The sequence below is a fragment of the Equus przewalskii genome, chromosome 12 (genome assembly GCF_037783145.1).
Source record: "Equus przewalskii isolate Varuska chromosome 12, EquPr2, whole genome shotgun sequence".
Taxonomy (NCBI): domain Eukaryota; kingdom Metazoa; phylum Chordata; class Mammalia; order Perissodactyla; family Equidae; genus Equus; species Equus przewalskii.
Genome location: NC_091842.1, coordinates 27952076 through 27979559, shown reverse-complemented (window position 1 = coordinate 27979559; position 27484 = coordinate 27952076). Strand labels below are relative to the sequence as shown.

General features: G+C 45.6%; 1 protein-coding gene across 17 annotated transcripts in view; it reads right to left on the bottom strand.

Moving 5' to 3' along the window:
• Window positions 1–27484, bottom strand: part of TMC7 (transmembrane channel like 7) — a 54269-nt gene that overhangs the window by 14611 nt on the left and 12174 nt on the right. For 16 of the 17 annotated variants that reach the window (XR_011524454.1, XR_011524455.1, XR_011524451.1 and 13 more), the window contains 8 exons: window positions 20030–20273; window positions 18796–18944; window positions 15229–15396; window positions 12587–12669; window positions 7306–7451; window positions 3568–3715; window positions 2593–2766; window positions 1138–1295 (listed from right to left, as the gene is read on the bottom strand). Coding sequence is in view for 9 of the 17 variants with exons in the window: in XM_070566621.1 (XP_070422722.1) it covers window positions 1138–1295; window positions 2593–2766; window positions 3568–3715; window positions 7306–7451; window positions 12587–12669; window positions 15229–15396; window positions 18796–18944; window positions 20030–20273 (1270 nt within the window). In the remaining 8 variants the exon portion in view is untranslated. The remainder of the gene's footprint in view (window positions 1–1137; window positions 1296–2592; window positions 2767–3567; window positions 3716–7305; window positions 7452–12586; window positions 12670–15228; window positions 15397–18795; window positions 18945–20029; window positions 20274–27484) is intronic. The other variant, XM_070566629.1, reaches the window with a different exon arrangement.

The window sequence follows — 27484 nt, the reverse complement described above, 5'->3', positions numbered from 1 at the left end:
ACAATCCAGCAAAAGTGAGGGGAGTAGATGAAACAAGATTCACAAAATGTCGGTAACGGTTGAAAGTAAGTGATGGGCACATGGGAGCTCATTTGCTCATTTGAACATTTCCAAAATAAAAAGATTTTTTTAAAACATGCAAATGTAATCTGAGGCGTTTGAGAAGCAGAAAGGAAAGGCTCCACTTTTACCCAGTCCCTGCCTGGTCCTCTTCAACTCATTTGTGTTAATTAACTCCCCGGACCCTGCTTTAACCTGTCATTTCTTTACTTTTATTTTTTTTAATGAAACTGAATATTTATTTAGAATGAGAAGAGATATCACAACAAGTTATAAAAAGTCAGCTTGGGGGCCGGCCTGATGGCACAGTGGTTAAGTTTGCACGTTACGCTTCAGCAGCCCAGGGTTCGCTGGTTCAGATCCTGGGTGCAGACGTGGCACTGCTGGTCAAGCCATACTGTGGCAGGCGTCCCATGTATAAAGTAGAGGAAGATGGGCACAGACGTTAGCTCAGGGCCAGTCTTCCTCAGCAAAAAAAAAAAAAAAAAAAAAAGGAGGATTGGCGGCAGATGTTAGCTCAGGGCTAATCTTCCTCGCACACACACGAAAAAGTCAGCCATAGCGCCCACAGTCGGTGACCTGGCCACATTTTCTTGGTGTTCACTATTCCAGCAGATGCCTCAGGTTCCTGCGGCAAGCACTTATAACTCTCCTCCCAAGGCCCATGCATGGGGGCAGTGGGTGGAAGTGTGGAGGAGTTAATGCCTCTGGGGGCCAGGCACCCCTAGGCGGTAGAGGATAAATACCTGGTTGGGTGGGGAAACGCTAAGATATTCCCACACAAACTCCCATGTTATTTCTAACATCTTCAGAGCAACACTCCCTCCTACGGCCCCACCCTATGCCCTCAGTTGTCAATGTTCTAACACATGAACCAAAAATTTAATACTGCCGAGTAGACACTTAAGTCAAAGAGATTTCACTGCATGTGCAAATTCTGATTCATTCATGGGGAATGTCTGAAGGCTGAAGAGGATGCTCGGCGCAGCAGGAAAAAGTGCCACAATGGATTAGCAATGTCTGCCGCGGGCAAGGGAGTGGGCAAGGGGTGACCTGCTTGGCATGCCTAGACATTACCTAAGGATGGTCAGCCGGATCTCAAAGCCTGGGGAATAATCCTCATAGTGGATGATCTTGGCAAAGATCATTGGGGTGACAAAATTGGCCAGTGTGATCACAATAGAAGGCAGGTACAATATCAAGAGGTTCTCTCCAAAAACCATCTTGTCAATTTCCTATGAAGACAACAAAACTGGTGAGGAGTATAGTAAGGCAAGTTGCATCACAAATGAGTTGACCGTTAAAGAACTCAACTGGACGTATGTCAAGTCATTATGCTCTACACCTTAAACTTATATAATGTGCTATGTTAATTAGATCTCCGCAAAGCTGGAAGGAAATAAAAGAACTCAACTATACGTGTTTAGCACACAAAACGAAACACATATGTCATTCAACATGGCCCCTAAACATAAGCTATTTCTTTCCTCGTGTGTTCAATTAGAGGAACCATGATCTAGTAGCATCCTGGAAGAAAAAGGAGCTCTATTGGATTTTTTAAGATGAAGATTCTTGCAGAGAGGTGGGGCAGATTCTTGGGGCCAGCCCGGTGGCACAGCAGTTAAGTTCACATGCTCTGCTTCGGCAGCCCAGGGTTTGCCAGTTTGGATCCTGGGCACAGATCTACGCACTGTATATCAAGCCATGCTGTGGCAGGCGTCCCATGTATAAAGTAGGGGAAGGTGGGCACAGATGTTAGCTCAGGGCTGATCTTCCTCAAAAAAAAAAAAAAAAAAAAAGAAAAGAAAAAAAATCCATGTATTCTGTACCAGTGGGCAATTTAAAGTATTTTCAAGGCTGTATTACTAACTGACTTGGAATAGCCATTCTCTACTTCTTTCAGAGTAAGAGCATATTTGGTTATCTGGGATAAAACGAAATTTCCTAACCTGCTTTGTAAAGCCATCTGACTAAATTCTGGCCAAAGGGATGTAAGCAGAAGTTTTAAGCGCAACCTCCAGGTCATGCCCTTGAAGGCAAGGCAGGTGCCTTCTCCACCTCCTTCACCTCCTCCCCATTGGCTAGAATGTGGACATAGTGAGCTACTGGTACCATATAGAAAAGGATGCATCCTAAGGATGGCAGAGCAACAAGACGGAAGGAACCTGGACCCCTGATGACTGATTTCATGGAGCAGAGCCACTAGACCAACTTGGATTTTTAAAACCGCTGCTATTTTAGGTAAATTGAGACCCCAGCTGATAAGCAGTAGAGTTGGGGATTAAATGCAGGAAGTCAAGCCTAGATTCGAATATTGTGTATTCCAGGAGGAATTCCAGTCTATTTTGGATGCTTTTTATTTCTATTAAAAGTGGAAATTCGTCACCTGTGATTTTCGGTTCTCCGTCCTATCAGCCAAACCTATATCCCCATAAGTAAAACAGAAACGATGATGCTATCTGCCTCAGAGGTTTGCAAGGCACTTAGCCTAACGCCCAGAGTAAGTTAAATTGGCTTTCATGGGGTACTCACCTTTTTCATATGCTCCTGCGAGAATATAGTTGCTCTATAGATTGCGTAAAAGCATGCCGCTAAAACGGCCAGAACAATACAGTTCAAAAACAGTCTCAAAGAGTAAATCCGTAGCGTTTCCTCTGAGGTCCTTTCTGCTATTTTCTGCCGTATCCTTTCTTCCTCCAGATCTGCCTGAGGACCAAAGAAAAGTCATTTGTGAGCACTGGGAGGAAGGAATATTCCGGGGTGGAACCTGCGATTCATTATACTCTCCCCATCCATCTTTAAGACTTTCTTTAAATATTCTTCTCCCCCAAGATACCTTCCTAGACCAAGCCCAACTAGTTCTCATGTCTACTAAAGACCTGCGTCAAGGGAGAACCTCCTGTTTCAGACAGCAATTAGACTTTGCAATAAATGCGAAAGCAGAACTGTAACGTACTCATGACATCACTTCTATGTAGTATGCCTTATCTCTTTAAACAAATGATACATTCAATTTGGGTCCTTCCATCTTACTTTATTAAGCTTTTGATATAAAGGGCCCCTCCTCCTTTTTTTGGTGGGCTTGGTCAAGATGCTATTTATTATTCCTCCTCTCCTTATTAATTTGGAAATTCTCTTCTACTTTTTCATATTCTCTCCACTCCACCTTTCCACCACAGTACTCCTTCTTTGTCCTGTTTCTGCTGGTGTAAGCAGTGCTCGTGACAGGCTCTCCTCAGGTGGAAAAATCACAGTGTAAGGTGGTCGGGGAGGAGGGAAGACACCATCTCCTCCCCGTCGCTGTCGTGTCCCCACCTCCCGTCCCAGCCCCAGGTCACCAGCTCCATGCTTGATCCATCTCTGGAAGCTGTTCTCCACAAAAGCTCTAGAAAACGACATACAGGAAGCTCGCTGTGACAGCCTGGCCCCCACCTAGCTCCTCTGCAAGCTGCAGGCCCACCTCCCAAGGCACAAGCTTGCTGGCCGGAGAAAACCCGGTGCACTCACTCGGAGCTCGTACCGCAGGCTGCCATGCTTCAGGTCCGCCATGCTGCGGTTGGTGATGCAAAAGTCCCAGCCGGCGAAGATCTTGTTGCAGTAACTCTGGAAGTGCTCTTCACTCCGGATCAGGTTGATTTTGAACCCTTCCACCGACCTGATCCCAAAACACGATTACCCTTCTTATAAGAACAAAAAAAATACAGGCCCAAGGATTGGCTTTGTCTACGATTAAAAAGTTACAAATGGCTGCATTTTCTATTTTGACATAATCAAGTTTGGGACCATTCTAAATATATGTGGCAGCTAACCAGGCATCTCATTGCTGAAAATCATCTCCTTTCATCCATCCAATGGCTCTTCTCACAGCTGGAATAAAATCTAAACTCTTTTAACACAGCCTAGAGGTCCTGCATGATCCTGCATGATGCCATCCTTCCTCCCATATGGCCACTCTGCTCTAACTACAACGGCTTCTTTTCCTCCATAAACACACAAACCTCTCCTCCTGCCTCAGGGCCTTTGCACTTGCCATTCCCTCTACCTTCTTCTGGGAGTGTTCTTTGCCTGCCTCTTCCCATGGCTGTCTTCTTCCCATCCCTCAGGTTTCAGCTCAAATGTCACCTCCCTGGCTTCTTCACCACCCCATCTCAAGTTGTGACTCCCACTTCATGGTAGTCTCTTTCATTTCCTTCACAGTAATGAACCTAATCTGCAATTATTTATCTGTTTACTGCTTATAGCCTCTGACCCTGACAAATTTTAAATTCCTTGAGAGCAGGTACCCTGGTTGCCTTGCCACCTTTACATCTAGAATGCCTGAACCATAATATGGCCACCTTCCAATTGATGGATAAATGAGTGAATAAACGACTTACATAGTAAATTAACCAAATATTTAGTGAGCATCTTTTTAGGTCAGATGCAACTCTGTGGCACACTTCATAATTATTATTCATTCAATTACTTTCATGGAAAAAAATACGCCCTATTTATATCAAATACTTGATATAAAAACGCCAAATGCCACAGACTCTAGATGGAACAGGGTATTTTTAGGATTTGCAACTGAGTTGTGAAGACAATACAAGTGTAAGGAATTATGGCAATCAGTCATTCTGCCAAAGGTTCATAGCAAAGAATTTACATCAGAACCACCTGGGGTGCTTTTCCAAAATGCAGATTACCAGGTGGTTTTATACCCTGAGATTTTTTTTTTCTTTTGAGGAAGATTAGCCCTGAGCTAACATCTGCTGCCAATCCTCCTCTTTTTGCTTAGGAAGACTGGCCCTGAGCTAACATCCATGCCCATCTTCCTCTACTTTATGTGTGGGACGCCTGCCACAGCATGGATTGCCAAGCGGCACCATGTCTGCACCCAGGATCCGAACCGGTGAACCCCGGGCTGCCGAAGCGTAAGGTTCGAACTTAACCAGTGCACCACCGGGCCGGCCCCTACCCTGAGATTTTTAATTCGGTAGGTCTCATGCGGAGTCCAGAAATATGTCATTTTATAATGCTCCATGGTGATTCCGAGGTCCCATCCCAGTTGAAAACCTCTGATTTAGACTAAACCCACATTTTACAGATGAGAAAGCGAAGATCCAGAGAGGAAAATTATCTCCCTAGATGCAGAGAGTTAGTGGCAGAACTGGGACTAGTTTGATGATGAGGATGATGATGATTCTAATTTAACAAATGTCCCCAAGGTGCCAGGCCCAGTGCTAAGTTCGTTACCTGTTTCAGTTAATCCTCCAACAACCCTCCCTGGTGTGTACATTTCACAGATGAAGAAAATGGGGCTCAAAGAGGTCCAATGACATTTGAACCTTTGTCTCTGGACCCCAAAGTCCACACTCTTCGCCATTCTTCAGCCCTTCCCCATTCCATCACACCCCGCCCTCTGGCCAGTCTTCCCCGGGAAGCAGTCCAGGCCCTGAGGTGAAGCAGCTCGAGTAAGATCCGGAGAGGGATTCACTGTTTGGCTGATAAAGCGTCTTTCTTCTTCAGGGCCCCTGCCAAGGCCCCGGGAGGGCCTCTAGCAATGTGTTCATATGGTCTTGTTTTCATTGTTTATAATTTACAAAAGATATTTTCATATTCTTTGTCTTAAAGAAGGCCCTTTCAAATTGTCTAAACTGCAGGCCCATAAAACTTGGATCTGCCCCTGCCACGATGGCAGAACAGCAAAGCCAGAACCCCAGTCAACCAACATGTCTTTACGGAGCATCTCTCTGCCCTCAAAATGAGCCACTGCTCATTCTTGTTGGTACACTGTCCGATGAGATGTGGGGGATGGGCACACGTGAGCTAACTTTCATCTCCTAGATTCTGACTCAGGACATAAGTGCCATCTGGGCTCTGGGGCTTTCTCTGTGGTGGCGAACCCAGGTCCCCGTGGAGGGCAAATTCAGTCCCCAACATCCTGGTCTCTTTTAGGCCTGTGCTAAGGAGCTTTTACAGCCCCATGGCTTAGAGCACTAACCAGGCTCTCCTAAGGACAATGAAGTGGGTAAGAGAGGTGCCCATCCATGACTGTCTGCCTAGCAGCCCTCTTGGGGCAGAGAGAGCAAGCGTCCATCACAAATGTGTGGTTCTCCTTCCACAGTACAGTGTTAGTGCTGGGAACTGGCTGCCAGCCAGGGACAGCATCTCCCAGCATCCTTGCAGTTAGCTATGGTCATGGGACTAAGCTGTAGCCAATGGAACGTGAGTGACGTGCATCACTTCCAGGTCTAGCCCATGCTTCAGGACCATCACCTTCCACATGATATCCCTCCACGGTCGTGTTCCCTTCCAGCCCTCAAGAGGAACTTCAAAGCCACATGCTGAAGATGGCTGGACTTTGGTCAACTTGAGTCCCAGAAGGGCTGAGAAAGAGTCTACCACACTAACCTGTGCCCTGCTCAGAACTTCATGTAAGAAAGATAGACAACTTCTATTGTATTGGGGCCATTGTACTTTTTGGGGACAGTTGTTGGTTAGTAATAAAGTAATTAATATTCCTTGCTTTTCTTTTCTTGGGTATCGGTGTCTCCCGCTAAACCACTTGTCTACCATGGGAAACGCCACGTCCTCATGTGATCCTAACCCACTGGCCACAGTTAGGAGGGTCAGAGGGCTGAGCAGTTGAATCATAGACACCTTGCTCCCTGTGGCCACAGGTGAAGGGTCAGGGTTGGGTACCTGAATGAAGCAGAGCCAACAAGTTTCTTCAAAGGATCTCTGGACCTGTGACCCAGGGAGTCCACATAAGGAAGCCGCCACCAGGAGAATCAGACATGAAGGAGCCCTTGCTTTTGGCTGTTTTGAGGCCATACCTACATCCTTGTCCTTCCTGTAATTTGGAGCGTCCTGCCTTCCTTGGTTCTCTGAGCCACTCAATTCCCTTTTGTCCCAGGTAGTGAGAGTTGGGTTCCCGCCATTTGCAACCCAATAGAGACCTGGTACCACAAACACCGGATCAAACACAAGGTTGAGGGGATGGCACTGGCGAATGTGTGCATTGGCAAATGTGTGCAACAATGATTGACCGAAAACTCCAGGCTGCTGCGCCAGCTCCCAAATCCTGCCTCCATTCCCTCCAGGTCTCCTCAGCCTCCAACACACTCATGAACCTCTCCCCAGGAAGTTCACCCCTGGACTCTGCCCAACCTTGAGCAAGGGCTCCCAGAGTCCACGGACCTCCAATAAACTCCAGCCTTCAAGAGTAATTCAAGGAGAACACAATGACAAGATAAATTTTACCTTTTCACTATCCAAAGAAGGCTCAGGGCCAGGTAGGCAATTGTGCTTAACAAGTAAGCCAGAGGCAAATCATAAGTGAAAGTCTGAAACTTCACCCCGTCAATGGTGTAATGTCCATAAAAGAGGCAGGTCTCCTCCAGGAAACCCTGAAACAGAGCCAAAGACTGAGGTCAGACTGGTGAGCTCACTGCAGGGGACCAGGAGACCAGCATCTGCCTCAAGGAGCTCATATCCCAGCATCACTGCTCCTCCTTGAATCCCCAGAGACTGGAACAATCCCAGCAGTATACAGGGTGCTCAGTTAGTGTTAGGGGAATAAAACACAGACAAACCCTGAGCATTAAAAATACACAGGTATAGGAGGCTGTCCTGGTGGCGTAGTGGTTAAGTTTGCACATTCCGCTTCAGTGGCCCAGGGTTCGCAGGTTCCAATCCTGGGTGCAGACCTGCACCACTCATCAAGCCATGCTGTGGTGGAGACCCACATACAAAATAGAGGAAAACTGGCACAGACATTAGCTCAGTGACAATCTTCCTCAAGTGAAAAAAGAGAGGAAGATTGGCAACAGACGTTAGCTCAGGGCCGATCTTCCTCACCAAAGCAAAAAAAAATACATAGGTATATGATCCAAATATGAAATTAAGAAAACAATTCCACATGCAATAACAGCAAAAAGAATAACATACTCGGGAACAGACTTAAATGTAGTGTAAATCTTATATTCTTAAAACTACAGAACAGGGTTAAAAAATTAAAGAAGACTTAACTAAATGGAAAAAAATTCCATGTTCATGGATCAGGAGATCCATGGCAATAGTCCCCAAATTGATCTACAGATTCCACACATCCCTATCAGAACCCCAGCTGGCTTCTTTGTAGACACTGACAAGATGATCCTAAAATTCATATGGAATTGCAAGGGACCCAGAATAGCCAAAACAGTCTTGAAAAAGAAGAACAAAGTTGGAGGACTCACACATCCCAATTTCAAAACTCACTACAAAACAACAGTAATCAAGACAGGGTGGTACCAGCATAAGAACAGACAGACAGATCGATGGAAGAGAACTGAGTCTAGAAATGAACCCATACATCTATGGTCAACCGATTTTTGATAAGGGGAAAGAACAGCCTTTCAAGAAATGGTGCTGAGACACCTAGAGAGCCACGTGCCAAAAAATGAAGCTGAATTCTACCTTACACCATATATAAAGATTAACTTAAAATGGATCAAAGACCTAAATGTAAGAGCCAAAACTATGAAACTCTTGGGGCCAGCCCTGTGGCCCAGTGGTTAAGTTCACACTCTGCTTTGGCGGCCCAGGGTTTCACCAGTTTGGATCCTTGGTGTGGACCTAGCAGCGTTCATCAAGCCATGCTGAGGTGGCGTCCCACATAGCACAGCCAGAAGGACCTATAACTAGAATATACAACTATGTACTGGGGGGCTTTGGGGAGAAGAAGGAAAAAAAAAAAGAAGAAGAAGATTGGCAACAGATGTTAGCTCAGGTGTCAATCTTGAAAAAAAACAAAACAAAACTGTGAAACACTTAGAAGAAAAGCTAAATCTTCATGACCTTGGATTTGGCAATGAAATTCTTAGATATGACACCGAAAACACAAACATTAAAAGAAAAAGCACATTGGACTTAATCAAAATTAAAAACTTTTGTACTTCAAAGGACACTATCAAGAAAATGAGAAGACAATCCAGAGAATGAGAGAAAATACTTGTAAATCATATATCTGATAAGGTACTTGTATCTAGAATGTATGAAGAACTCTTATAACGCAACGATAAAAAGACAGATAATCCAACTAAAAACTGGAAAGAGGATCCAAATATTTATTCAAAGAAGATATATAAATGGCCAAGAAGCACATGAAAAGACGCTCAACATCATTACTCATTAGGGAAATGCAAATCAAAACCACAAAGAGATTCCACTTCACACAAATAGGATGGCTGCAATCAAAAAGTCAGATAACAGCAAGTGCTGACAAGGATGTGGAGACACCAGAATCTTCATGCACTGCTGCTGAGAATGTAAAATGGTGCAGCCACTTTGGAAAAGTCCGGTAGTCCGTCAAAAAGTTAAACATAGGATTACCGTTGGACCCAGTGAAGCCACCCCTAGCTATAGACCCCAAACAAATGAAAAGATATGTCCACCCAAAAACTGATACAGGAATGTTCGTAGCAGCATTACTCCTAACAGCCAAAAGGTGGAAACAAGCCACACGTCCATCATGAACAGATAAACGAAATGTAGCATTTCCACACAATGGAATCTTATTGGGCCACAAGAAGGAATGAAAAGACTGATAGATGCGACACCACGGATGAACCTTAAAAACATGCTCAGTGAAAGAAGCCAGGGACAAAAGACCACATAGGATATGATTCCATTTATAGGAAACGTCGGGAAGAAGCATTTACAGAGACAGAAAGCAAATTAATGGTTGCTTAGCGCTGCTTAGAGGGGACTGGTAGGTGATAGAGGGTATAGGGTTTTTTTTTGAGGTGATGAAAATGCTTTAAAACTGATTGCGGTAATAGCTGCACAACTCTGTGAATATAGTAAAAGCCATTGAATCGGACACTTTAAATGGGTGAGGTGTAGGACGTGCGAATTAGATCTCAATACAGCTGTTAGCAAAACAAACAAAAATCAAAAAAAAGACACCAAGGGTGCTCTATGTGAAAATACAGTGAAGCAAAGTCCATGACTTCTTATGGTGGGAATAACTGAACACCTCAAACTCCTCCTCAATAGCAGGAAAATTCCAGGAGAGTGAGGAAGAGAACACACACAGAAAGCAGAAATGGTATAGGCGGGACATAGATGTTCACTACAGCATTGTTTATAAAGGGGGAAAATGGAAGCAATCTGAATGTCCACCAACAGGGCACTAGCTAGATTGTCAAAAATCCATATTATAAAATATTAAGCAAGACCATGTCAAAGCATGAGAAGTGTCAAGAAGGCTATGAACCATGGTGTTAAAAGTTTGGTGGCCTCAGGGGAGGGGTACTTTCAATTTTTATTCTATAAATTCTATATTTTTTACGACTACTATATATTTTTACACTGTGCAATTAAGTAAATTTTTTAATAGAAAAAAGAAACATAGAAACAGAAGACGCTATCTTCTTTTTAACTCTCCTGAAGGCAGGGCACATGGGCCATAAAAACTTGCCCAATGACTTGAAACCTGTTCATATTGCCCCAGGCTGATATCAGGGCTATAATCAATCTATCTCTCAAAACAATATGAATTACAGGGCAAAGGTCCACGGGGCCTGGAAAGCAATTTTTCTGATTTGATAATGAGCTTGGCTCAACTGTACTTAGCAAAGACAAACCACTGTGGGATCTCTCTGGCTCTCTCTCTCTTAGGCCCACTTAAATTATTAATAATAAAATTAAAATTCAGTTTCTCGGTCACACAAGCCACATTCAAGTGCACGAGAGTTAGTGGCCACTGCATTTTACAGCACAGATCCAGAACATTCTCATCATTGTAGAAAATTCTTTCGGACAAGGCTGTTCTTTATCATGCATACTTCATTGAACATTTATGATCATTTATGATTAAGTGCATCTAAGTCTCCTATGAAATCTTTCCTATAAAGAATAAGGTTATGGTGTGTGGAGACCTACGAACAGAAATTCCTCTTGTGGGATATAATCTAAAGAAATGGGGTTAACAGTAGCTCTGGGATTTGATTCCACTCTGCTTTCACTAGCAGTGTGACCTTGGGTGAGTCACTGAATTTCTTGTCTCCTTGCATAGTGGATATTTGCATAGTATCAGTTTTCTTATTTGCATAGCATCAGTTTTCTCATTTGCATAGTATCCATTTTCTTATTTGCATACTGGATATTTGCATACTATCAGTTTTCTCATTTGCATCATGGACATTTTAACACCCGCCTGACAATTCTTCTCAGTTGTTTTGAGGAAAACATGAGATCAGAGATGTGAAAACCACTTTTTCTCAAAATCAAATGCAGTAGACAAATTCAAAGCTTTCTACTTATCTACTCAGAAAAGCGAAAGTTCAATGACAAGGCATTTTAAGACTATAACTTTCAGAACACATATTTTTATATATTTGTATTTTCTAAACACCTAAAGGAGGGATTCTCAACCAGGGGCGATTTTGTCCTCTAGGAAAAGTCTGGAGACATATTGGTTTGTCACAACTGCGGAACTGCTCCTGGCATCTAGTGGGTGGAGGCCAGCGATGCTGCTAAACATCCTACAGTGCACAGGACGGCCCCACAGCAAAGAGTTACTGGACCTGAAATGTCAATAGCGCCAAGGCTGAGAAATCCTGGTCTAGGGGGCAGAGATGGCCACTATTCATAGCTGCAATCTTATTTGCTGAAAAAAGTGGGATAAAAAAACGAAAGCTCACCAAAAAATCATTTTTTAGAAGATTGAAAAAAACCTTTTGGAACTACCATAAGAAGGATGAGATTAACTCGACTTTATTTGTTTTTTTTTTTTGAGGGAAGATTAGCCCTGAGCTAACATCTGCTGCCAATCCTCCTCTTTTTGCTGAGGAAGACTGGCCCTGAGCTAACATCCGTGCCCATCTTTCTCTACTTTATATGTAGGACGCCTGAGACAGCATGGTGTGCCAAGCCGTGCCATGTCCAAACCCGGGATCCGAACCGGTGAACCCCGGGCCACCAAGAAGCAGAACGTGCGCACTTAACCACCGTGCCACCGGGCAGGCCCCTAACTCCACCTGAGAGCAAGGGGTGTTAACCTGTGATTAGTAGACTTTTAAGGGATTTTAGGGAATGCGTATGTATGTGTACAAATGCGGTGTGTGTGCACGTGTGCATCACACTTGTCGGTATGTGTAATTTCTGGGGAGAAGACCCATGGCTTTCATCCAGGCAGCCTAGGACCTCCAATGCTAAGGTTTTTCAATGTCAGAAAAATTAAATAAATTCTATCTGGGTTTGTTTTCACTGAAACTTTTTTCTATGGGGCAACTCAGTATTTCATTGCAGGTCAATACGAAGGTGGCAGGGACTAGAGAAAGGCCTTGCTGAAATGACAAAGCTTATTTCCTCTATATTCTGGGGGGGGCAGGGCGCGGTGCAGGTGAACGCAATCCTTGCTGCTGAGGTCATGGCAAATTCTTTTACTGATACTTTTGCAGACACTTGTGTTTGACTCTTACTGCAGACATTCAGGCAACTGATCTTTAACTTATTTGCGGTATACTGAGGATGCAGAATTATGTTAAATACTTACAGTGCCAGAGAGCAAGTCTATGAAATAACTATAAAAGTAAATGAGTCCAGAGCTACTTATTGGATACACTGTGCACTGGATATCTGTGAAAAACAAAAACAAGAACATCAGTGGGATAGTTTCAGTCTCTGCGACTCGTCCATCATCATTTGTGTATACGTGCGTGTATACGCATATACGTTTAGATATGTCACACAGAATTGTGTACGGATGTGTTTGCAAGTTGGTGATTTTCTATTTGCAGTCCAAACCCCAATGCATCAAGTACAACAGCATTTTCCCCTTTCACTATTTCCCCAAAACATCTGGGGATATATGTTTCTTCTATACATTTTGTTTGTGGGTCCACTTATGGTAATGTTTTCTGCTTGTATCAGTATTTTGTGTCTTTGGGTTCACATTTGCACGTGTTTTGGAATATGCGACTGATATAATTATTATTTCATTTTAAGCACATCTAATTTTAAAAGATCTCTATGTGTGTGTAAACAACCATGTGGCTTCATTCGAAAAATACATATATTTACATACGTATAATTAACCAAGAAATTGTTTGAATATCAATCTTAATGACACTACCTTTTCCTTGAATAACTAATTTGCTTCCTCTGTATCAGTCAACTATTGCTGTGTAACAAATAACCTCAAAGTCTCAATGACTTAACATACCAAATATTTACTTTCTCATTCATGGATCTGCAGTTGGAGTTCATTCAGCCGATTCAGGCTGAGCCGGGATGGACTCCAGGCTTCTAGCTGGGCTCAGGTCTCTCCACGTGACCTCACTCTGGGGCCCAGGCTGCAGAGGCAGTGGCTACCAGGGGACACTCTCCTCCTGGCTCTTGTCAAAAGGCAAGCCAACCACACAAAGCCATTTCAAGCTAACACTGCACCAGACAAAGTGAGTCCCATGGCCAAACGCAAAGTCAACAGGGCAGGAAGCACATTCACCCTGTGGGTGCAGGTGTGGTGACCCTGTTGTAGCCTGTGTCTGACTCAGAGCCCCGCACATAGTAAGTGCTCAATAGACACTTGTTGAAGGCATGACGAAGGGAAGGAAGGTCACAAGAGGAAGAGAGGGACTTCTGATCCTTTCCTTAAGGGACAAAGTTTACTAGGTAAGTTAAAAAAAAAACGTGTGTGTGGCCAGCCCAGTGGTGTAGTGATTAAGTTTGCATGCTCCACTTTGGCAGCCTGGGGTTCGCAGGTTCGGATCCCGGGCACAGACTTACGCACCACTCATCAGGCCATACTGTGGTTGTATCCTACATACAAAACAGGGGAAGATGGGCACAGATGTTAGCTCAGTGACAATCTTCCTCAAGCAAAAAGAGGAAGAATGGCAACAGGTGTTAGCTCAGGGCCAATGTTTAAAAAAAATTTTTTTTTAATTATGAGTATTGCTTAAATAATAATTTATACTTTTAAAATTTTCTATATTAAAAAACAGAATTCATATTGTTTTCAATTATTTATAATTTTAAAACAAGCATTTATTATTAATGAACTAAATATTAAATAATGAGGTGTTATCTGAATAATGAACAACCAGCTCATTATTTAAATATTTAAACTCATTATTTAAATTATTTAAACTGAACCCAGGGTTTCCACACAGCAGCAGGGGATGCCTATCTGTAAAACGGACGCATTAGAAATGGGGAGGCGGCATCTGGCATACAGTGGGCACTCAAAATGAGGGCCCGGAATGAAGTCAGCGTTTCCCCCTTATTCTTATTTTATTTTGAAGTGTAATAGAATTTAAAAAGAAACAAATATGATGAGGAAGAATGTTTAGGGCCACGAAGCGATTCTAGAGGAATCACTGATTCTTCTGCAGAATGGGGTTATGTGACAAGAGAAGCAAGAGGCCTCAGGACTTAGAGAGGCCTGGCTCGACTCTGCCCATCCACCTTGAGCCCTCGAACAGAGCCCGGGACTCCAGGGTAATCAACAAATGTCGGTGGAATGACAGAAACTCTCCCCATTCGAATAAACGGGACGCCCAGAAGGTCTGACCTGGGTTGAGAGTTCACTGAGCCACAGGTCCAGCACTTGCCATGGTGTCTGGCACGTGACTGGAGTTTAATCAGTGGAGGTGAGCATCACCGTTACTGGAGATAAAAGTCTTGGAATAAGGGCACTGGAGCAGGTTGTATCATGTTTGCTAAACAGTCCACATTTCTGCCCTGTAGCGCTCCTCCCAAATGCCTTGCTGAACTCAGGAGTGGCCGAGTGACGTGCTCCGGCTAATGAGCTGTGGCAGAAATGACGTGCGTCATGTCTTCCAGGTGGAAGTTTTAGGAGCCAGCACGTTGGCTGTGGCTTTTTCCTTTGGACACAGTGACCGTCAATGGCCCAGACAGAGGCTGCTCCATCAGTTTGGGCTCCAGAGTGAAGACAACATGGAATGAAGCGACTGCCAAACAGTGATGGACACATACGGTGAGCGAGAAAGAAATCTTTGTGGTTATTAGGCACCAAGAGTTATGGGGTCATTTGTTTCCGCAGCATAACCTAGCCTGTCCTGACGAATAGAGTCACCCAAGGCTTAGAATATAAAGATTCCTAGAGAAGGAAGCATCGGAATGAGGTACACGGTGAAAAGAACACTCTTCATAGAAACCAAGCCTCAGACTCACCTATGTCTTTGGAGGGAATGAGCACAAAGCTGCTGTTGGTGATCTTGTATTTGGTGAGCAACATTGGGAGCAAAACCAGCATAAAGATGATCAGAAATATCACCAAATTCAGCAACACCAGAAACCGCAAGAAGGAGAAATAGGACTGAATCCCAGTGCCAAATTTCCCTGGAAAAAAGAAATCCAGACATCACTGACCAGGAGTATTGACCCACTATCCAGTGTAGATCAATCAGACACAGAGGGCTGAAGTTGGAGGAATCTTGGTGGGGGAAGGAGGAAGAAATATTTTATTTTTTCTACAGTTGGCTTTAACGTTCTACGATCTAACGGTTTAAACTTTCACTCATAAATCTACACTCAATCTTGCATTGGTCATTTGAGAATGGTGTGAGGGAGGACTCAATATTTCTCTGTTCTCATTTGAATATCTAACTGACTCAGCACCATTTATTGAGAATGGTATTCTTGCCTCAGCGAATTGAAGTAGTGCTTTTTATAATTGACCATAAACGTATGAATCTGTTTCTGAATCCTCCGTTCTGTTCTGTTGGTCTATTTGTCTATCCTTGCATCAATACTACACTGTCTAATTATTGGATACTTATAATAATACTTGATAGATGAGTCTATAAGTCTTTCAGCTTTGTTCTTCCTCAGGTATCCTTGGTCCTCTGCATTTCCATATCAATTTTAGCATCAGCATATTAATTGTCACACATATACACATACACACATACACAAAACGTGCTGAGATTCTGATTGGGATTACATGGAATATCTAGGTCAATTTGAGGACAAGTGACATCTTTACAAGAGTGAGTCTTGTGATCCATGAACATGGTATATTTAGGTTCTTTAATTTCTCTCAACAGTATTTTGTAGTTTTCTGTGCAGAATTATAACCTATTTTTCTTTAGATGTATTCTTAGGTATCTGATGTTGTTTGATGCTATTGTAAATTGTATCATTTCAAAGTTTCATTTTCTAAATGTTTGTTGCTGGTATATAGAAGTACAATTGGTTTTATATATAGATCTTGTACGTAGCAACCTTACTAAATTCACATATTAATTCTAATAGTTTGTCTTTTTTATTTTCTACAGATAAATCACGTCTTCTGCAAAAAGAAGACATTTTATTTCTTCCTTTCCAGTCATTCTCCCTTTTCCCCAACATTGAGCACTGGGTAGGACTTCCAGGATGATACTGAACAGAACCAGTCATAATTGGCACCCCTTTTCTCATTCTCCATCTCAGGGGAACAGCTTTCCATATTTCACCATTAAGTATGATGCTTGCTGAAGAATTTTTATAGACATTTTTCGCCAGATTAAAAAAGTTCCCATCTATTTCTTATCCGCTATGAGAAGTGAATCTTATCGATACTTTTTCTGCAGCCGTTGGAATGATCATACAATTTTTCCTCTTTATTCTGTTAATGTGGTGAATTACCTTAATGGATTTGCAAAGAAAAAAAAAACCAGCTTTCCACCAGATAATGATTAAATTCCTAAGGACAGACAGAAAGCACGCTGAAGAGTGATGGTGTCTGCTTGCTCTTGATGGGGTCAAAGAACTCATCTGAGACTGAAGATATAAGAGACCCACAGTCTTAGCTTCTCTCTAAACCCAGAAACCCGGCCAGAGCAAGGAGCTTGATGATTCCATCTTCACTTCCTGCCAGAGGAGTACCTGGCCAGCCAAGAAAACACAGGAGTGGAGCCACTGAAGAGAGAATCAAGATCCCAGTTCCCCAGAGAGAAACCATTCTCCAACACACAAGCCACGTGCTGAATGAAAATCTCCAGAGAGGCCACCACTTAATAAGAGGGAAAGTTGGCCGCGGCGGCTAAAACCTTGGGCTCTGAAGCCTGACTGGCCGGGCTCAAATCCCGGGTCTGCCTCATCCTAGCTGAGTGAACTTGGGCAAGTATATTAACCTCTCTGAGCCATGCAAATGATAAATGCCTATATGAAAGGCTATCTGAGATAATATAAGTAAAATGTTTAACTCAATGCCTACTCATGGTAAAGACTCAGTAAAGGGAAGGCTCCTATTATTTTGCTCCAAACGTGACGTTACACTTAGGTCTCAAAAGAAGAAGTCCCGGATGGTTAAGTTTTAAGTGAGCCTATGAAATCCCCTGGACATTATGTTCATATTCTCCTAAGAAAACAACAACAGAAAAAGGTAGTTCACGGAACAGATTACCAATGGCATTTCACAGGTCTTAAAATAGTAATACTGGGGACAAGAATTTCTCCCATTTATTCTGCCACATTCCTTACAAACTTTACAAAATTTCCATTTAAGCAGTTTTGAGGAGATGCTTGTAAACTATTTTGCTTTATGGCAGAAACTACGTAACCCTAAGACGCGTCTTCCCCTGGTTCTGCTATGTCACCCAAATGTTTAAATGGTTTTTTTTTCTAATTTTATATGTTGGCACAACTTCCGGTTTGGGCATACTTGCTATGGACTGAATTGTGTTCCTCCCCAGCTTCATCTGTTGGAGCCCTAAACCCCCAGGTGACAGTATTTGGAAATGGGCCTTCAGGAGGTGAGAAGGTTTAAATAAGGTCCTGGGGGCGGGGGGAATGCCCCTGTGGGAAGAGGCCCCAGGACATGCGCTCTCCATCCTCTCCCTTGACGTGCACACAAAGAAGAGGTCACACGAGGACCCAGGGAGAAGGTGGGCTGACCTTGAACTTCCAATCTCCAGAAGGTAAGAAAATAAATGTCTGCTGTGTAAGCCACTCAGTCTATTGTATTTTGTTAGAGCAGCTCGAGCTGACTAATGCAACAGTGCACCCCCATTCTCACCATTATGCACAAGTGGGGATTCTCAGTATTTTCAGGGCCACGGGTGCTGGTGAAGCCTAACGAAACCCATCTTGGAATAACATTTTGTTTTATTTTGTTTTTTTCTGGTGAGGAAGATTGGCCCTGAGCTACTACCTATTGCCAATCTTCCTCTTTTTGCTTGAGGAAGATTGTTGCTGAGCTAACATCTGTGCCCATCTTCCTCCATTTTACGCGTGGCTTAAATGAGCCTTTAAGCGTGGCTTGACGAGTGGTGCTAGGTCCACGCTCAGGATTCGAACCTTCGAACCCCGGGCCGCTCAAGCAGAGCGCATGAACTTAACCACTGTGCCACGAAGTCAGCTCCAGGATAATGTTTTTAAATGCACAAAATACAAATGGACCTATGATTCTCAAAATATTAAAAACTAAATTCGTGAAAGATTCATACACGAGCATCTTCATTAGCCCATTAAATAACAAGATCTGGTGGCAGATTGGGTAACAGCTGTAATTTTAAAGTAGTGGTGGGCATTCCAAGATAACTCCTACAACTGGAAGGGACAGAAAAACATCTGTGATTTTCCTGGTGACAAAGACACACACAGGTTCTGCTAATCCTAACTGTGCTGTTGCTCCACTCATCGTGGAAGGAACTGCTGGATTTCAGCTAGAGGTTAGGGAAAACGAAGCGGTCCTCGTTCCCCAGGCACGGAGGAGTGCTGCGGAGGAGAACGCGCAGAGCGTGGGGTGTGTGGTACCTTCAATGCTGCGAATGTCCTCCCGCCACAGCTCCAGGTGGGAGGTCATCTCCCGAGCCTTCTCTACGAACCTCTTCCAAGAGTTGCTGCTGTACCGTTTCCACTGGTCCCACTCAGATAAATACTTCATTTGGGTCTCCTGAATGTCCCTGCACAAAAAAACGAGCAAGACAATGACAACGGCAGCATCGCCAAGCCTTGGCATCAAACCGAACCCCAGCTGAGAGGATGTGGAAAACCTGGACCCTCACGCCGCTGGTGGGAAGGCAAAATGGCACGGCTGCTGGGGAGAAGTTTGGCCATGCCTCAAAAAGTTAAACCTAGAAGTACCATAGGACCCAGCAACTCCACTCCTAGGTAGATACGCCAAAAGAATTGAAAACAGGGTCTCAATGAAAACCTTGTAAATGAATGTTCAGAGCAGCATTATTCACAACAGCCAAAAGGTGGAAACAACCCAAATGTCCATCAACGGACGACTGGATAAACACAACGAGGTGTTTCCATTCAACGGGATATTACTCACCTGTAACAAGGAATGATGTTCTGACACATGCTACAACTCGAATGAACCTTGAAAACATTATGCTAAGTGAGAGGAGCCAGACACAAAAGGTCAAGCATTAGAGGATTCCATGTTCAGCCACGTGTTGCTTAATGACGGGGATACATCCTGAGAAATGTGTCATTAGGGATTCTGTCATTAGACAAACATCATAGAGGGCACTTACACAAACCTAGATGGCATAGCGTACTACACACCTGGGCACTATGGTACTAATCTTACGGGACCACCATCATATATGCAGCCTGCTGTTGACCAAGATGTTGTTAGGCGGTGCGTGACTGTGTATGAAACATCCAGAATGGCAAATCCATAGAGAGAGAGAGTAGATCAGAGGTTGGTAAGGGCTGGGGGGAGGCAGAAACAGGGAGTGACTGCAGACAACAATGAGGCTTTGGGGGCTGCCGAGCCACAAGATAGAAGGAGCCTGGGTCCCTAAATGACTGGAAAGTTCCCCCTCGACCTGAACCCAGGACTTTTACGTGAGTAAGAAATAAACTTCTAACATATTGAGCTATTCCATATTTGGGTCACTTTGTCACAGCAGCTTAGCTTACCCTAAGTAATAATCTTTTAATTACGTGAACTCGTCAGGAAATACATTCCATGCCTGAAACACCTCTGCCCAAAACATACATCATATGCCTTCCAGACGGCTATTGAACGGACCTTAGTCTGCGTTTCTCAGAGATGTTCAGTGCATACTTTCGAATGGACTGGCTATTGAGGTTTTCAGTGATTCCGCCCTCCAGCTGGGAGCTGTAGGAGTCTGTCGGCTTCAGCAATGTGTCACTTTGCTTGTCTCGGGAAAGGATGGTCGTCCTCTTGCGTGCGATGGACCGGTAGCTTGGTAATTCTTGAAGGAAATTCATAGGAGGAGAAGAAAAGTAACTGGAGTCCAAAGAGAGGCTGTCTGCGTAAGAAAGAAGAAAACCATCATTCACCCTGGGAGCTTGGGAGCCAAAAATCAAAACTTGTATGGGAGATTTCGATCTCAGAGGCCATATCAAAACCTTGCAGACAATTCCTAGCCTAGGTCACTGACCAAAGCATTTGTATCTGAATTATTTTATTTACAGGATGATGCTCAGGAGGAGGAAAGCATCTGCAAACGGATTCATTTTCAGCAGATGTACTTGCAAATACACTTTAAGTTACATGATATCTGGGGCCTAGGGTTTCGCTGTGGCCACTAGCTAACTGTGTGACCTTAGGCAGTTACCTAACTCTGTTCTTCATTTGTCAAATGGGGCTAGTAATATTTGCCCCAACTATCCTCATGGGTACAATGATGTATGGGATAAAACTTGGAAAAGCATAAAGTGCTATGCAAATGCAGAGCGATAAGACCATCAGCGACAACAAGAATAGCGTTTCCTGTGCACCAGGCCCTGTGCGAAGAACCTCACACGCACTCATGGGGTCTGGACTAGCCCTGTGATCTTCCTGGACCAACAGAATGCAGCGGAAGTGATATCATGCCAGTTTCAAGCCTTACTGGCTTCTGCATCTCTCTGGACCCCGGCTGCAGCCATGTGAACAAACCTAAGCCAACCTGCCAGAGGATGAAACCACGTGGAGCAGAGATGACCGCCGAGCTGAGACCATCCCAGACCAGCCTACAGCCAGCAGTCGCCCAGCTGCCCACAGATGCTCTCACACACCAAGGTAGGTCCCATTATTATCTCCATTTTACAGATGACAAAATAAAGTCAGTGACGGGCTCCCCACACCCTTGCCCAGGCCCTCACAGCCCTGCATGCTCCAGCTCCTGCCCACCCTCCAGCACCTCAGGCTCTCTGCCCTCTGACCGTACATTCCTTAGGATCATTTAGACTCTAAAATGGGCCGCGTTCCCTCATCCTTGGAGCCTTTGCATAGCTGTTCCCTCTGCCTGGAATGAGCCTGCCCCACCCACCTCTTTATCATAATATCTCCTCCTCAAATGTCACTTCCTCGGGAAAGTCCGTGCCTCACCGCACTATTACAGGGGACTTGTTACACATTAGCCCACGCCCCACAAGTCCTTCACAGCACTTACACAATCCGGAAAAACATATCTGTTACGTCTGTCTCCCCCAGTAGACAATAAGTTCTCAGAGGGCAGGAACTGCAATGATTTCCTCCCCATTGCAACCCAGGACCTAGGAACGTCCTTTGCTCAGAACAGGAGTCAATAAATACATATTGGATGGGTGGATGGGTGGGTGGATGGGTGGATGGGTGGGTGGATGGATGGGTGGGTGGGAGGGTAGATGCATGGATGGGTGGATGGGTGGGTGGATGGGTGGGAGGGTAGATGCATGGATGGGTGGGTGGGTGGGTGGGAGGGTAGATGCATGGATGGGTGGGTGGGTGGGTGGATGGGTAGGTGGAGGGATGGATGACATTCCTAATTCGCCCATGCTTAGAGAGCCTGTGAGTAAGGATGCTGGAAATAGAACCAGGTCTGCCTGACTCAAAAATCCATACTTGATGAGGATCAAGGCTGCCCCTGCCCCAAGGAGAGAAGTCCAAGGTGACCTGCCCTACGTATGGATCTATACCATCCTCTGGGAATCATAAGACATCCTGACCTGATCCCATCTGATTCTTATCTGAAGTTATAGGACCACAAATAACCAGACCCCACCTACACTGATACCATTTTAATGACTTTTTTTTACATAATCTTTCCTTTGTCTTGTAAAGAAATAACTCACATATCCATGCCTTATAAATTTAGCCCTGCCCTCAACCCACTGCAGCTATGCTATTCTCTGAATAAAGGAGCACTACTGCCAGACCGTGAGAGTCCAAGAAATCTTTCTTTTGACTCCTCGGCTCGCCGAGCCCACATCGTACACATCAGGCCCCAGCTGGAGGCCCAGTTCTGCCGGCCTTGCGCAGCAGTCTAAGAAATGAGGGCTTTCCGTTGAAGGTGAGGGATACCACATTCATGATGGGTTTTATTCCTGATCCGATTTCATTCATGGGAAGACCACCCCGAGTGGAGACAGGACACAGGGAGAGGAGGTAGGAGGCAGCCATAATTACCTAAGCAATTACCCCACAGGCAGCAAAGCTTCTATGGCTGTTAGATGCTAAATTGCTTTGGTTTGAATCCTGGCTCTGTCGATTATCAGCTGTGTATCTTTGGGAAAGTTACTTCAGCTCTCTGAGCTTCAGTTTCCTCATCTCAAATATTCATTCAACAAATGCATCTACTGTGTGCCAGATCTGGAGCTAGGGATACCACAGTGAACAAAGCAAACGCCCCAGTCACAGGGCACTTACATTCCAAGGTGGGGCAGGGGAAGGTCAGACGATAAATAGGCAATAAACAGTATGCCCTGAGGTGATAAGGGCAATAAAACAACAGGGTGGGGGAAGGGGACAGAGTTGATGGGCAAGGTGCACTGTTTTTCACAAGGTGGAGGCAGGTATGGTAGCATTAAGCTGAGGCTGAATAAAGGGAGGGCATGAGCCCTGTGGATATTTGGGGAAGAGCATCCTGGGAGAGGGAAATAGCAAGTGCAAAGGCCCTGAGGCAGGGGCTGCACGGCATGTTTGAGGAAGAACATAGAGGCCTCTGTGGCTGGAAAAGAGTGAATGAATGGGAGCCTGGTGGGCTCTTTTATTGATGGCCCCCAGTGAACCACACTAGCCTTCTCTGGTCCCCTCCCCTTGAATCCAGGCTGGATCTGTGACTTGCTTTACCCAAAGGTGGCAACAGGAGTGACACTCTGCTAATTCCAGATCCAAGCCTTACAAGGGCCTGGAAGCTTCCACTTTTGTGCTCTTGGGAGCCCAGGGCTGCCGTTTAAGAAGTCTAGCTATGCTGTGGGTGATGGGGATTTTTAGGCTGCTTAATTTTAAAATGGTTTATGATGAGGATTTTTAGGCTGGTTACTTTTAAAACTACAGATAAGAAGCAGGCTCCAAGGAGTGGAATTTGTTTGCCCTTTGATCAGAGACAATTGCATTTGTAAAGGAAATCTCCATGCCTCCCTCTCTGGAATTTGTTTGCCCCTTGTTGGGAAACATTTACATTTCTAAGGGAAACCTCTATCTGTGAAGATGCCTCCCTCTCTGAGCCAGGAGGAAGGGGGGATGGCCTTATCTCTGGAAACTGTCTGGCAACCTCATGTAACTGACCCTCCCCCCGACAAATCCTCCTTTTATCTTTAGCCGAGGATAAAATTCAAGTGGTGACTTCTGCCATTTACTCAATCCGGTTTGATTCTTATCTAAAAGTTGTGGGACCGCCAAATGGCCAGAACAAACGGGCACTAATAAAGAGATAACTCACATACCTATGCCTTAAATTTGGCCCTAACCCTCAGTTCGGGGCAGCAGCAGAAGCTCTGACTGCCCATGGGTCCTGTCCCCATGCTACTCTATCTCTATTCTCTAAATAAAAGAGCACTACTGCCAGATCTTGAGAGTCTAAGAAATCTTTCTTTCGACTCCTCGGCTCACCGACCCCGCATCATGGGGACAACCACGTGGAGAGGAAGAACCCCCAAGCTTCCAGGGATGACGACCTAGGAACCGGCTGACAGTGAGAACCAAGGTCCCAGGCTTAGGGCCCCAGTGAGTCAGTGCAGCCAGTCCCCAGCGCTCCAGGTCATCCTCACCGGGCACCGCCACATTAAGGACACTCCGGCCCCAGCAGACAGGACACAAAGCAGAGCAAACTGCCTCCCGCGCCCTGCGGACTTCCTGATGCACAGAATCAGCAGAAACAAGAAAAGGGCTTCAGCCAGCACGTTCAGGGGAGTTTGCTGAGCAACAACGGGTAACTGGGACAGGGTGAATGGAAAAGCGGAGGGCACAGAGGTGGCTGGGGCCGGCCCAAGCCAGACTGCATGGGCTGTACCAGGACCTGTGGACGTGGCCGATGGGAGGCCACTGAGGGCTCCGAGCTGGACCGCTTTAAAGGATCATTCTAGAGGCTGAAGCTCAGGATGGGACCCAGCACAGGGGCGGCTTATGAGCATTAAAGGCGATCATATAGTACAAACGCCCAGCACGGTGCCACACACAGCGGGCTCCACCGACGAGCTTACAGCTAACAGGACGAGGGGGCGCCGGGCAGGCGGCACCAGCCCACGCCCTGCTCCGAGCCGCTGTTTGCTGGGGCAGATCTGCAGTCTTCGCCTCTCTGATGGGCAGGTCCGGACACAATGGAACAGCTGTCCCACAGCAGATGACACACAGACACGCGCCTGGAGCCCCGCCACAGGCCAAGGGCAGGCCCACGAACCTCCCTCGACCTTCCATTCCCCTGCCCCAGCACGCCCTGAGGATGTGACACACTTCCAGTAGTAAGGGTGGCTCCCTAAAGCAAAGATGGGGGCGGGTGGCGGGGGTCTGAAGGCGAGAGGGTCGCAGCCCTGGCTGGAGGCCACGTCTCCCTCGGGAGAGCAACAAAGAGCTGCTGTTAACCACAAACAAAGGCCTTTGAATATGGAGCAGCGGCGACCTACTGAATATTCAGCAACCCTGGGGTCAGGCACCGGGCTGGAGCTGGAGCCCCGGATGGCCTGTCACCCACTAGCCAGGCCACTCCAGGCAGGACAAAGGCTGTCTCTGAGTCACATGTTTCTCATCTCGGGAACGGGGATACAAGACCGTGGACCCATCCACAGAATCACGAGGCCAGAGTTACAAACAGCATCAACAATACTGGCTAGGGTGCACTAGCACTCGCTTTGCACCAGGATATTCAAGGTGCTCCACAAGCATCCCCACACCCCTTTGAATAGAACCACCCATTTGACAGATGAAGAAAATTCAGGCACTTTGTCCACTCACACAGCCAGTAAGTGTTAGAACTAAGAACCAATCGCAGGTTTTTCAGATGCCAAGCCTGCAGCCAACACCACAGAACGATTCAATGAGCCGTGGAAAGCGCTCCACGAACGCTAAAATGCCATACCAATTAAAGTACTGATCTGATTGCTCTTGCATCCATTCCACAGCAAGAATACGTCCTATGCACATTTCCCAACCACGGCCCCTGGTGGAAACCTGTATTTCCCAAACGGCCATTCTTGAAGAGGAAGGAGTTTTCCTTTTCCAGATATTCTTAGGAAGTTCTCTATCTTCAAATTATAAAAACAAAATCACAACCATGCTTTTGAACGCAGGCATCAGTATTTTTATAACTACGATCCACCTCCGACTGTTTTCATTTCCGACCACACACTTTTCAAAGCATGACATCGCCTGAGTTCTCACGCCAACGGGCAGAGGCCAGCCGAGAAGGCTTCACTGCCCTGGCTTTTCGACAGGGAAACTGAGGCACAGAGAGATGGCAGCTGGCCCAAGGGTTGGACGTCAAGAGAGACGCCTGGTTCTACAGCTTCTTAGAAAAGCAGGTTGCATCACGTCTCCCGGCCTCGGTGTTGTCATCCTTAGAGAATAAGGATGTCTCGTGATAGTTATTGTCAGACAGTCTCCCGAGCTGGTCCAGCTGAAAGTGTCTTTGGCACGGCCACCTGAGTCCTGTGGTCAGCGTGTGGGCTGCTTGCTGAGCACCAGCACGGGAGACGGGGGCGCATTTCAGATCTCGAGGTGCCTCCATCTAGGATGCTTAGGACTGGTTGGCCACCAGAGTTGGATTCCAGCAATGAGATTATTTAGGTGGGACGATGACTAGGGAACCGCGGGAGGTGTAGGGGCCGGGGCGGGCATAACCTCTTGCCTGGTATCTGGTATTCCTCCAGGTTAAGGACAAGGTTAGTCTCTCCGAGGCTTAGAGCAGCATCTTGCTCACAGAAAGCCCTCCAATCGAAGAATGAATGGGCAGAGGCAGACACATCTGGAGAGCATCCTTAGATCCCCACTTTCTCGGCAGCTCTTTCCACAGGACACCAAAACCTACCAACGGGTACAAACACTCCCAGGAGGGGGACACAGGCCAACTGCGATCTAAGTGGCACTATAACCACGACCGGCCTCCCTCACCGGCTTGCCAAGAACCTAGCCAAACCGTATTTGGCGCTGGGTTCATTTCCTACTCACAGAATCATGGAAACTCCAGGACCTTCTGGGTCATCTGGTCCAGGCATCTCGCCAGCTGCTGTGGGAATCGGTTCTGTCCGACCGCCTGCATGGAGCCCCTCTCTGCATGGCATGCAGGGCTGGAGGCTGGGCAGGATGAAGGTTTGCAGCCTTGCTCCCTACCTCGATGAGCACCCACCCCACTGCACCCATCCCTGTCACCATTCCATCCTCCGCCCTGTTTACTTGTGTGTTGTCTCTGACCCTCTCTCCCTCCCTCCCATTAGACTGTAAGCTCCATGAGGGCAGGGACCCCATCTCTCTCCTTCATCACTGAGTCCCCAGGGTCTAGCACAGAACCTGACACATGGTGGACACTCAATAAATAATGGTGGCATGAATGAAAAAACAAATGAATGAACGAATGCACTGGATGCTGGGAATATGCCTAACAGTGGATCACCCACCAGGTAGAGGAAAGCATGTGCTCAGCACATCGGCAAAGCAGGGGCACCAAAAAATGAGAAAAAGATTTAAGGAACTTAAACATTTAGTATGAGTCTTGTCTATACGGGTGATATATTTTTTCCACAATGGAAAAAAATTTTAAAGGGGAAAAATAAAAGCTGGCAAAAAATACTGAGTTATTGGCCGTCTATGACATTCTTCCTGTTTCAGGAAGAAATTCCTTTCTTTCTATTTCCTTTACAAACCAGCTCCATGAGAAGCGTGCTTGGCTGCTATTTCTCAAGAAATGATCGAGTGGCACGAGCACGCCCAGTTTGGCATCGCCAATAAGGCAGAGTAGACATCGATTTCAGAATTTTTATAAGTCCTTTCTACTCATAGTCTATGGTTTGACATTGTTTTTATTTTGGATGCTAACCGGAGGCGGGGCATCACGGTAATTAGTGCTCATAGCTAGCAAAGGGTCTTATCCAGGGGCTCAGAGTCCAGCGGATATAGCTGAAGCCGCTATGACATCCCCACCAAGCGTCAGAGGCCAGGGCCTTATCATTGCCCTAATTCCTGGAAAGGCTGCCCCCCCCGGCCATTGACTCATTCACTCAGATCCTCGGTCACTCAAAAACATTCACTAAGCAACTGCTATGCGCCAAGCATTATTCTCGGACT